Below are 11,795 nucleotides of genomic sequence, written 5' to 3'. Positions count from 1 at the left end.
AAAAGAATAGAGAATGCTAGTGTTAGAGGGTCATTTTTATAATATATAAAAATAAAACAAGAAGATAGAATAGCAAAAGAATAGAGAATGCTAGTGTTGGAGGCTCTTTTTTTTCTAAATCTTTATCCAATAATCACATATGACTGGAAAATAAGCCATATGACTGAAGCTAAGCCTTCAGATCTCTAACATACAGTGATGGGTCTGTCTTTAACATCATAGAGGTCATCTGCAATGCTCTAGTTCACCATCGAACATGAACCATTAACAATAGTTCAGAGTTTCAAACACTGACAAATGCAGTGTCCACCTCTCAAAAGCAAAACCAGATTGGGCAAGCCTTATGGAAGGCACAGCTGCTTTCTGGCTATTTTACACCTGTTTTATCCTTAGAATTAATAGCACAAGCTCCATGTGCAGGATGTGTTATTCACTGTAATTTAATACTCATTTTATTCAAATCACTAATATGAAATAGTAACAGGGATGCTTGCCTTAGCAAAAACAACTACTAAGCTCGTAGCCTTGAGACTCTGTTTACTTACATGTAGTGTTTTTTCACAGAGACGATGTTACGCCGCCGCCAGGAGGAGCGAGGCATTAACTGAACCTCTGGTCACCCGAAAACCTGCAGCAGCACCAGCCCACCCGCCCCAGGACGTCCAGGTAATGGGAATGGATGAATGCTGTTATGCTCTCAGTTCAAATCACCGCTTAAACCCGCTAATTTTATTAATCCATACCATTGATACGGTTTGCTTTAGGTGTCCAAGCTTCCCAGCGGACTTCTCGTCGCCTCTCTGGAGAACTACTCCCCCGTCTCTAAAATCGGTGTGTTTGTGAAAGCCGGCAGTCGCTATGAGACTGCGGAAAACCTGGGCGTAACGCACATCCTGCGATTAGCAAGCAATCTGGTATGTTCAGAGCGAATAGAGATACTCTTACTGATTCTATAATAATACAAGCTAATTCTGAATCTGCTCTGTTTACACTTCTGTGCGAGTTGATCATCGATGCAGAGGATGTTTTTGTAGGTCTCATAGTAATGAATTTGTCCCGTGTGTTTCAGACCACTAAAGGTGCGTCGGCATTCAGGATCTGTCGTGGTCTGGAGGCAGTGGGCGCCAGTTTGAGGTCAGCTGTGTATTTATGTAGGACTGCTTTGAAACACTTCCTGTCTTTAATTTCTCTCACTGTGATGTTGTTGTTTTTTATTTTTAGTGTGACGTCATCAAGGGAACACATGGTCTATTCTCTGGACTGTCTAAGAGATGATTTGTGAGTATCTCTGCAGTAAATGAGCTGTAGATAGAGGTGGAAACATAAGACCCGGTCACACTTTAGTTTGGGGACCTTTTAACTACGACCTTTGCTTCAGTAAACTCCTAATTACTGCTTATTAATAGTTTGTAAGGTAGTTGATAAGGGAGCGAATTAAGGGATCTAAAATATGGTCATGCAAAATAAGGCATTTATATGTGCTTTATAAGTACTAATAAACAGCTAATATGCTAGTTATATGCATGTTAATAAGCAACTAGTTAATAGTGAGAATTGGTCCTTAAAGGGTTAGTTCACCCAAAAATGAAAATTCTGTCATTAATTACTCACCCTCATGTCGTTTCAAACCCGTAAGACCTTTGTTCATCTTCGGAACACAAATTAAGATATTTCTGATGGAATCTGAGAGCTGTCTGACCCTGCATAGACAGCAACACAACTGAAACGTTCCCAAGTCCAGAAACGTAGCAAGGAGATCTGTAAAATAATCCGTGTGACATCAGGGGTTCAATCGTAATTTTACGAAGCTACAAGAATACTTTTTGTGCACACTCCAAAATGGCGCTACAGGGTGATGCGGAGGAGACAAATTGTTGAATAAAGTCTTTTTTCTTTTTTCTTTTGCGCACAAAAATTATTCTCGTAGCTTCGTATAATTGCGGTTGAACCCGATGTCACATGGATTATTTTACTGTGTTATTATTTTATTTTCTACTTTTCTGGACTTGGGAACGTTTCAGTTGTATTGCTGTCTATGCAGGGTCAGACAGCTCTCAGATTCCATCAAAAATATCTTAATTTGTGTTCCGAAGATGAACAAAGGTCTTACGGGTTTGAAACGACATGAGGGTGAGTAATTAATGACAGAATTTTCATTTTTGGGTGAACTATTCCTTTAAAATGAAGTGTTACCTAAGACCGAAAGTACACCCTATTGTGAAAAAAAAAAAAAAAAAGTTTGGGGTCTGTCATTTTTATTTTAAAATAATTCATACCTTTATTCAGCTAGAATGCATTAAATTGATCAAAAGTGATAGAAAATGCTTTTTCATTGTTACAAAAGATTTCTATTTTAAATAAATGCTTTTGAACTTTCTAATGATCAAAGTATTCTAAAAAAAAATGTATCACAATTTCAGCAAAAATATTAAACAGTAAAAACAGTTTTCAACATTGATAATAGTAATGTTTGTTGAGCAAATCAGCATTTTAGAGTCATTTCTGAAGGATCATGTGACACTGAAGACTGAAGTAATGATGCTGAAATCACAGGATAACTTATTCAAACTGAAACAGCTATTTTAATTATTAAAATTTGAAAACGAATGGGAATTGTGTGCATTGTGAATGTGTTTCCTGTTCAGTGAGGGCACCATGGAGTACCTGATCAATGTGACCACTGCTCCTGACTTCAGACCCTGGGAGTTGTCTGACCTCTTGCCGAGGGTCAAGATAGACAAGGCTGTTGCAGACCAGAGCCCACAGATAGGTACATTATACCATCCCATGAAATGAATGTGGAGACTCGGCGTCTGATGCTGAGATGTTCTGTCCCTGCACAGGTGTTCTGGAGAAGCTGCATGAAGCTGCGTATAAGAACGCTTTATCCAACTCACTGTACTGTCCGGACCACATGGTGGGGAAGATTAGTGTTGATCATGTAAGTGACTGACAGCAGCTTGTGTCTGTGAATGTTACCTTATTTAATCTGAGCCATATGCAAACACTTTTCTCTTTCTGCTTTGAAATTCTAGCTGCAACAGTTCTTTGCTAATAACTACACCAGTGCAAGAATGGCCCTCGTTGGATTGGGTAGGTCGTTCTCATGAATGTGCATAGAGTGCTGCAATGATTACGTATTTTTGAAGTCCAACCTGGAAGTTTGCATCACCTTCGTTACCTCGATTTCGATTTCTCCATTGGCTTTTAGGTGATTGTAGAAAATAAGTTCTGTGACCAACAAAGGTTTATGATTCTTACATGTTTTTTTTTTTCAACATGATAATCTTCACAAATGAACACAACTTTTATTCATTTTGGAGGCTAAATAAAATTGGCAGAAATAAAATGTTAAACAGGCTAGAAACAAACCACACCGCAGTTGAACGACTTCAACATCACCATCACTAAGCTTCAACAACTATTTCAGGCTTGATTTGAAAAACATTTTCCCTGAAAGTTTGCATTAGAGTAGTTCACAAGAGCACAGTTATATATAGGGTTGCAAAAAGGTGGAAAATTTCTAGTAAATTTTGGAGATATGCCAGAAAATTTGAAACATTTCCAGGACTTTTTGGGAATATTCCAGGGATTTTTTTGGAAAGTTTCCAGAAATTTTCCACCCCTTTGCAACCCTAGTTATAGACAACAAGGCTGTGAAAGTGGACTAGTGAGTAGATGAGTTTTCCTGTTCGGTGTGATGACGTTTAATTTCCTAAACAACCTCTGTAGTCTCATTTAGACACTTGTTAGCAACCACCTTTTCAGGACAAGAAAAAATCATAAGTGGGTATTAACATTTCCAGTAAATTTCGGAAATATTCCAGAAATTTTGGAAACTTTCCAGGATTTTTTGGAAAGTTTCCAGAAATTTTCCACCCCTTTGCAACCCTAGTTATAGACAACAAGGCTGTGAAAGTGGACTAGTGAGTAGATGAGTTTTCCTGTTCGGTGTGATGACGTTTAATTTCCTAAACAACCTCTGTAGTCTCATTTAGACACTTGTTAGCAACCACCTTTTCAGGACAAGAAAAAATCATAAGTGGGTATTACTGATAAGTGGGTGATATATAATATAACGCCTAGGGCGTCAAATTGGCTAGAAACGGCCCTGGTGATACTGAATAAAATGTGAAAATATTTTGATTTTGTGTTCACCACAGACCTTATTTCAGGCATTTAACCAAAAATCTGTTTAAAATAACCTGTTGACTTAAGGATGAAGAAATCAGAAGTATTAAAATGCTAACTTTAGGACTCTATTATGCTGTTGAGCTGGGCTGGACAAAATTTCTAATATTTATGGTATATTTGTGAGGATTTTGTTGGCCTTGTAAAATTAAACACCATTTTGATAGTGACTTTCCCACACCCTTCCCAAAAATGATTAAATAAAGTAATTCAATTTAAATTTAACAAATACATTTAAAAAGAAACATGTTCGACATTATCTTTTAAACACATTATGGAGTTTATTTCTTTTAAACTAGATTTTCACTGTATTTTACATCTTGTGATATGTTTAGGATGTGTCTTGAATCTACTTGGTCAAAATTGTGTTTTGGTTGCTCTACTTGAAATAAAAACAGCCTTTTATGTAGTTTAGTGTGTCACTTTAATGAAGCTGTATTTAGGGGTCGACCGATATGTGTTTTTCAAGGCCGATGTCAATACCGATTATTACAGATCAAATAGATAAGTAACCGATATTTTGAACCGATATACATATCTGGTGTAAAAATTACAATTTATGTCAAAATTAAGCATAACAAGGGTTCTGACAAAAACTTTCTTTAAATGCTGTAAAATTATTTTATAGGGAAATCGGTTTTGAAAATGGCGATACCGATAACCATAAAAAAAGCTTAATATCGGCGCCGATGAGTGAATGTGACTGTCTCCCGAAGTAACGAAGTACCGTAATTAGTTACTTTTTTATGGAGTAATGCAATATTGTAATGCATTACATTTAAAAGTAACTTTCCCCAACACTGTTCCTGTTAGACAGTTGATCATGTTGAATCTCTGTGTTTGTAAAGGCGTCAGTCATGCTGCTGTGATGAAGGTGGGCGAGCAGTTCTTCAGCACCCATACAGGGGCTGGTGCGCCAGGGGCTGTGTACCGGGGCGGTGAGTACACCCACACTTCATGACATGTACAGGGAGATGAACTGATGAAAGATGAAATGTCAGGTTTGTGTCTGTAATGAAGGTAAAACTTTATGCAAATGATTAGGTTTTATTTAAATAAAACAGCAGTCTATTGTGTAATCATTGATTTAGTACATATTTAAAAAAAAAAATTATAATCTTAGGGCACTAGAATTTTCAACAGCAAAAAAAAAAAAAAGTTTTTTAAGTCTATTATTTCTATCTTTTGCTGTAGTGTATCAGGAGGAAATATCAGTTTACATTTCCAAACATTCCTTTTGCCATTAATTGTAATAATCCAGTGAGATTTTTGTTTGCACAAAGAGTCTGACAGCAGGCAGCGCTCCACACAGAGATCTGATCTCATCACCATCATCCAGTCTGTCTGAACGAGGCGCGGGTGTTTTTATATCACTGTATTTCTAAAGGAAGACTATCTTGACAGAATTTTCGATGTCATTTTCATTTCATCTTGCATGTTATATGCCTGATAAAGCAGTGTTTGTGAGCTCAGCGCTACTGTGTGTACAGCTGTTACCGGGGAAACCTCTGTTTCTCCCGCTTTAAAGCACCTCCTGCTGGCAGAGAATGAATTTGCATTTTCAGTAAGATTTACGCTACAAACCGCTTTTCCTATATCCACAGGCGCTGCGGATAATCCGCGGGTTGGGTAATAAAAAATGCATTCTGATTATTTGCGGGTGGGTCGTGGGTGGATAAAATAAATCATAAATGATGCAAGCTGCTTTGTGTACAGCTGTTACCGGGGAAACCTCTGTTTCTCCCGCTTTAAAGCACCTCCTGCTGGCAGAGAATGAATTTGCATTTTCAGTAAGATTTACGCTACAAACCGCTTTTCCTATATCCACAGGCGCTGCGGATAATCCGCGGGTTGGGTAATAAAAAATGCATTCTGATTATTTGCGGGTGGGTCGTGGGTGGATAAAATAAATCATAAATGATGCAAATATTAACTACATTTTTTTTTAATAATTTTTTTTTTCGTGAGGCAGACGTTTTCGTGTGTGTGTGTGTGTGTGTGTGTGTGTTCGTTCGCCTGATCGGGAAGTTGCAGTGACAGAAACGGTGACATTCCAGATAAAGTTTGAAAGGAGTAAAGCCTGTGTTAATGTTATTGAGTAGGCTAATATGGCCAAAGAAGATATTTTGTTTTATAAATAAATGTTCATTTAAAAACAGCCCACGATCAGCGTATTATGTTATCGTTACCCCTTACGGCTCCGACGAGGTTTTGTTCCGTCCTCCACCCTGTGACAACTCACAAAAGGCTAAACGTGCCGCGGCTGGCCGGTATAAACACAAGCATTGGAGCGGCCGCGATCAGCTCCGGTTCCCGTGGAGTCGTAACGCGCCACAGACGTATGCAGTGAGGCGCAGATCAGCTCTAACGTCACTGAATCTGCTGTTAAAAATTAACCATCTATTCATCATATCATCATACAAAACATACACGACAAATAGCAAATTTTTAATTGTTTCTCGAAACGTCATAGCATTTCCACACCGGCGATGACATGACTGTGGCGCCAAATCATTTATGTCCCCACGCATCATGTACGTCGTCATGCGTTGACGTCACCAAATTGCGATCGGTTCGTGAGATCGGCCAAGTTAGTGAGTACCGATCGAGTCATAAAATGTGATTATCGGCCGATACCGATCTCCGGCCGATCGATTGGAGCATCCCTAATTTTAACCATTTTATACATCATGGTCACATTTGTTGCATTGTTTTGAATTTATACCGATTTAAATAGACAGTCGTGTCATGTCTAACAGTATTTTCACTGTAACAAGAATTTAAAGTGACAAATGAATCACCCTTGAGGAAAAAAATAGCAATAATATAAAATGCATGCATAATGGAGAAAGAGATTGTATTTATTTATTAGTTTGTTTAGTTATTTGCATTACAGTAATGAGAATTTTGTTGATGGTTATGATTAATTGTTATTAAAAAAAAATCATGGTACAATAAATAACAACAAAAATAGCCTTTGTTTTCTTTGTATCATTAATTTTGTGTGTGTGGTTTTGGGCCTGAATATATACATATAAACTTGACCTGGCTGTACTTTTGTAAGATTGACTGAATGAATGATTCTATTGAAATGGCGTCTGTGTGCAGGTGAGCTGCGTGTGCAGAGCGGTGGAGGTCTGGTGCATGCGCTGCTGGCGTGTGAAGGAGCCGCGTCGGGCTCGGCGGAGGCCAACGCCTTCAGCGTGCTGCAGAGGCTTCTGGGTGTTGGACCACACGTCAAGAGAGGATCCAACATCACCAGCAAACTTAGCCAGGGCATCGCCAAGGCCACCGCACAGCCGTTTGATGTGAGTGCTAGTCCTCTGCGATCACTTTCCTCAAAGTACGGATGTTTAGATCTCACTACAGTTCAGATGCTTCTGTTTGATTTTCCTCACAGGCCACGGCTTTCAGTGCTACTTACTCTGACTCCGGGCTCTTCGGCGTGTATGTCATCTCACAAGCAGACTCAGCCCGCGAGGTGAGTGTTCAGAGAACAGACATACAGTAGTTGTTTGATTAAGGACTAGTTCACTCAAAAATGTAAATTCTGTCATTATACCTGTGGTGTGATGAGGGGTGAACGCAGCGAAAACTTATTAGGCTAGTAGATGGGGAACCGATTGCTCCCCCATGATATTTTGTAAACTGTATTTATGACAAAGAACTGCACAGATGCAGATATTATAACAATTAGTGATGTTAGGTTCTTGAACGAATCGTTCTTTTGAGCCGGTTCTCAGGAAGTAACCGGTCGAGCCGGTTCACAAATCGAACTGAGTCGAAATGTAATTCCGGGTTGATGACGCAGGATGCACAGCCGAAGTAGCACTTTCGACTCAAAAAGAACCGAATGAGCCGATTCAACCAACTGTCGAAGTTTGCCGAGGATTACCGAAGAACCGAATGAGCCGTGGCGAAGTTTGCCAAGGATTACCGTAGATTCTGATTGAGTTGACGATACTGGGTGTGCGGATTGAAAAAGTTCGCGCTGAAAGATGGGGAGGAGCCGATCGAAGTCTGCCGCCGTTTTCAGATGAAATTTAAAGGGGACTGAGGTGATCACGAATTCGTGTACAGTTTATGGAACTAATCGCAAAATTTTATAGCCTATAATTTTATAGCTATAGCCCCCCTAAAAATGGCCTAGCGATGCCCATGCTGTATACGCATACATTTTGTATCGTATAGGTGTTTCGTCCACACGGATCCGGCGTTTTGGGAGAGTGAAACCGATATTTTTTGAAACCGGGTCCCAGAGTGGATAAATCTGAAAACGCCACCCTTGCATTTTCGTGTGGACAGCGAATCCGTATACTTTCTGAAACGATGACGTCATCAGGCCACGTCTCGCCCCTATTCAGACACAAAAACATGAACAAACACTGAACGATTGTCTTTTTATTAACTAACATTAACACAGATTAATAAATGTATCCTTGCGTTTTTATGTGGACAGCCAATCCGTGTATTTTCTGAAACGATGACGTCATCAGCCTAAGTCTCGCCCCTAGTCAAGACACCACTACGTCACGTAACAGTAGCAAAAAACATGAACATACACTGAACGATTGTCTTTTTATTAACTAACATTAACACCGATTAATAAATGTATTGTTCCATGTTCGTTTGTATACTGCGCGCAAGGTTTATGCGCATAGTCCAAGTCGTCTTCTCCGTTTTTAGTGTATCTCTGTGGCAGAATTACAGCGCCACATACTGGTCTGGCATGTATACTACAGCATTTTGTGTCGGTTTCGTGGTTTCGTGTGGACGCAGATATTTCTTGAGATATATATCTTGAGATCGGATAGGGAAAGCTCTGGCTTCGTGTGGACGTAGCCTAAATCTGTCTGTCATTAATTAAGCACACACAGTGACTGTTTTTATTTGTGCTTGAACTGTTCCATTAATGCTGACAGTGTGAAGTGAGTGATTGATTGACATCTGCATTCATCTCTCTCTGTGTGCAGGTGATCAATGCAGCCATGGCACAGGTGACAGCTGTGGCTGAAGGAAGTCTTACTGCAGATGACCTCACCAGAGCCAAGTGAGTCCATTAACACCAGCCACTCAGCAGCATTATTGATCTAATAATGCGCTTGTAATTTCAGCAAGTATTTCTATGAAACTGTAGGCTACAGTAGACATTCAGAAATACTGTGAGCAAGTTCGTGCTGCTTTTTATTTTGAGTAATGTGCTTAAGGAAAGTAAATGGTGTCGATTTTGATGTCATGTTGTCTTGTTGTTTGTCAGTGTGGACGTCAGTTGATTGAAGGGCCTCGTATTGTGTGTTTTCAGGACCCAGCTGATGGCCGATTATCTGATGTCTTTGGAGAGTTCAGAGGGCCTGCTGGAGGAGCTGGGAGTTCAGGTTTTGAGCAGTGGCGCCTACAGCTCACCTCAGACTGTGACGCAGAGCATCGACGCCGTGACCTCCAATGACGTCATCAAAGTAAGTCATTTCTGTAAATCATGGTAGGCTAACCCCCTTGAAGGGGACATAACACACACAGTTCTGCCAATCTTATGTTAATCTTGAGGACCTGTAGATAGTATTGTATCCGTCATATCTCCAAAGAGTCTTTAGTTTTATCAGATTTATATAAGAAAGAAACAGGTTTACGATTCTCTCTGAAAACAGCCGAGCTCCTGGAGGCGTGCCGTGGGCGGAGCTAAAGAGTCGCGCATGTTCATGTTGTTTACATTATATGTTGTAATGTATATGTTGTAGTGTTCATAATGTATTTGTAATATGTTGTAGTGTTCCTGTGGCTCAGTGGTAGAGCATTGCGTTAGCAGTGCAAAAGGTCATGGGTTCGATTCCCAGGGAACACACATACTGGTAAAAAAATGTATAGTCTGAATGCACTGTAAGTCGCTTAAGCGTCTGCTAAATGCATAAATTATTAAAAAATTTTATTAAATGATATGCACTTAAGCACCGATTGCCAACAAAACACAGAAATTTGATGCAGTTTTACGCACCGCCTGCTGTTCCGACTCATGACCGGGATCTTTTATCGCTGGGACAGCTCTGTCTTTCAGTATCAAGCGATCTGCAAATCCAGCGTTGAGCTGGGCCTGGTTTATAAAACATTTGTCACTGAAATGACGGGAACAGACAAACACATGTGCGCAACTCCATTGCTTAATAAAAGCATTATTAGGTTGCATGTAAACACACAGTACCATTCAAAAGTTTGGGGTCGGTAAGATTTTTTCAATGTTTTTAAAAGAAGTTTCTTATACTCAGCAAGGCTGCAGTTATTTGATCAAAGATACAGTGAAAACGGTAATAGTTTTATAATTAAAAATAATAACTTTCTATTTTAATAATATTTTAAACTGTAATTTATTCCTGTGATGAATTTTCAGCATCATTACTCCAGTCTTCAGTGTCACATGATCTTCAGAAATCATAATAATATGCTGATTTGCTGCTCAACCACTTACTCATGAAAGATGAGATGACAGCAGAATTGTCTTTTTTTTTTTTCCCCTACAGGCTGCAAAGAAGTTTGTCGAAAGCAAGAAGACCATGTCATGTTATGGACATCTGGCAAACACACCATTTGTTGATGAATTGTGAGAGAAAGTCCCAATCTAAAGTGCACACATTGTGCAGCTGAGTGTAAAAACATGCATAACTTGTATGAATCCCTGATTGCTGTTGACAATAGTTTTTTTGGTCAGTTCATCGTGAAGTCTGGTCCTTAGTAACGGTTTACTGCGAGCAGAGCATCCGTTTCGTCCATTTCACTGTATATCTGATGTACATTCATTAAAACTAATCTATCAGTGATAAATACTCCTTGTCTGCTTCATAATAGAGTCTGTGGGATCATGGTTTTTGACCCATTGCTTTTGGTAGTTCTTCTATTAGCCTGCAGAGGGAGACTGAGCTGCACATTAGGTAAGGAAAAAAAAAACATTCCCAACTTTTTATTTGTAGTTATGTTTAAGAAATAGGTATGTGTGAAATATTAAAAGTAAAGTTAAATAAATAAAACTACTATATGGGGATGCTTTTTGTTTTTGACTTAACAATTCACACATAATTTCTTACTTATTTTGCTGTATTATAAGCATGAATTTTACTCTTCTTTTCAAGATTGGAATTAACACCTGCACATTTTTTTACCCTTATATATATTTTTAATTAACTAAAACATATTTGGCATAAATAGTGCTAAATAGATTTCAAATATTTGATAAATATATTAATACATTTAGTTTTACAATATATCTAGTCAGAGTCTCATCAGTCTTTTAACATACTTTGCTCATACCTAAGAACATATATATAAAGTATTTGTCATATGGCTATTAAATTATATATACTGATGTTCATGTGACCATTTTCTATAATATATAGATTAATTAGAATTATTGTATTTCATACATTAGAAAAACATTTTTCAATTTCCATCTTTGACTTTTGGTAACACTTTACAAAATGTATCATTAGTTAACATGAACAATACTTTTACGGCCTTTATTAATCTTAGTTAATGTTAATTTCAACATTTACTAATGCATTATTAAAACCCAAAGTTGTGCTTGTTAACATTAGTTAATGCACTGAATTAACATGAATAAC

At 38.5% G+C, this 11,795-nt stretch overlaps 1 protein-coding gene across 1 annotated transcript in view; it reads left to right on the top strand.

Annotated features, from left to right (window-relative positions):
• LOC107671252 (cytochrome b-c1 complex subunit 2, mitochondrial-like) overlaps positions 1–11,025 on the top strand; it is a 12,981-nt gene extending 1,956 nt beyond the window's left edge. The window contains exons 2-14 of the mRNA XM_016464151.1: positions 565–666; positions 765–914; positions 1,070–1,134; positions 1,222–1,278; positions 2,646–2,770; positions 2,844–2,941; positions 3,036–3,093; positions 5,040–5,129; positions 7,300–7,499; positions 7,592–7,672; positions 9,165–9,241; positions 9,494–9,647; positions 10,701–11,025. Of these exons, the coding sequence (XP_016319637.1) occupies positions 565–666; positions 765–914; positions 1,070–1,134; positions 1,222–1,278; positions 2,646–2,770; positions 2,844–2,941; positions 3,036–3,093; positions 5,040–5,129; positions 7,300–7,499; positions 7,592–7,672; positions 9,165–9,241; positions 9,494–9,647; positions 10,701–10,784 (1,341 nt within the window). The 3' untranslated portion in view covers positions 10,785–11,025. The remainder of the gene's footprint in view (positions 1–564; positions 667–764; positions 915–1,069; positions 1,135–1,221; positions 1,279–2,645; positions 2,771–2,843; positions 2,942–3,035; positions 3,094–5,039; positions 5,130–7,299; positions 7,500–7,591; positions 7,673–9,164; positions 9,242–9,493; positions 9,648–10,700) is intronic.
• The last annotated feature ends 770 nt before the right edge of the window (positions 11,026–11,795 follow it).

The sequence above is a fragment of the Sinocyclocheilus anshuiensis genome, unplaced genomic scaffold (assembly GCF_001515605.1).
Source record: "Sinocyclocheilus anshuiensis isolate Anshui unplaced genomic scaffold, SAMN03320099.WGS_v1.1 scaffold2670, whole genome shotgun sequence".
Lineage (NCBI taxonomy): Eukaryota > Metazoa > Chordata > Actinopteri > Cypriniformes > Cyprinidae > Sinocyclocheilus > Sinocyclocheilus anshuiensis.
The sequence above is the reverse complement of the archived record's forward strand: the minus strand, read 5'-3'. Positions and strand labels throughout refer to the sequence as shown.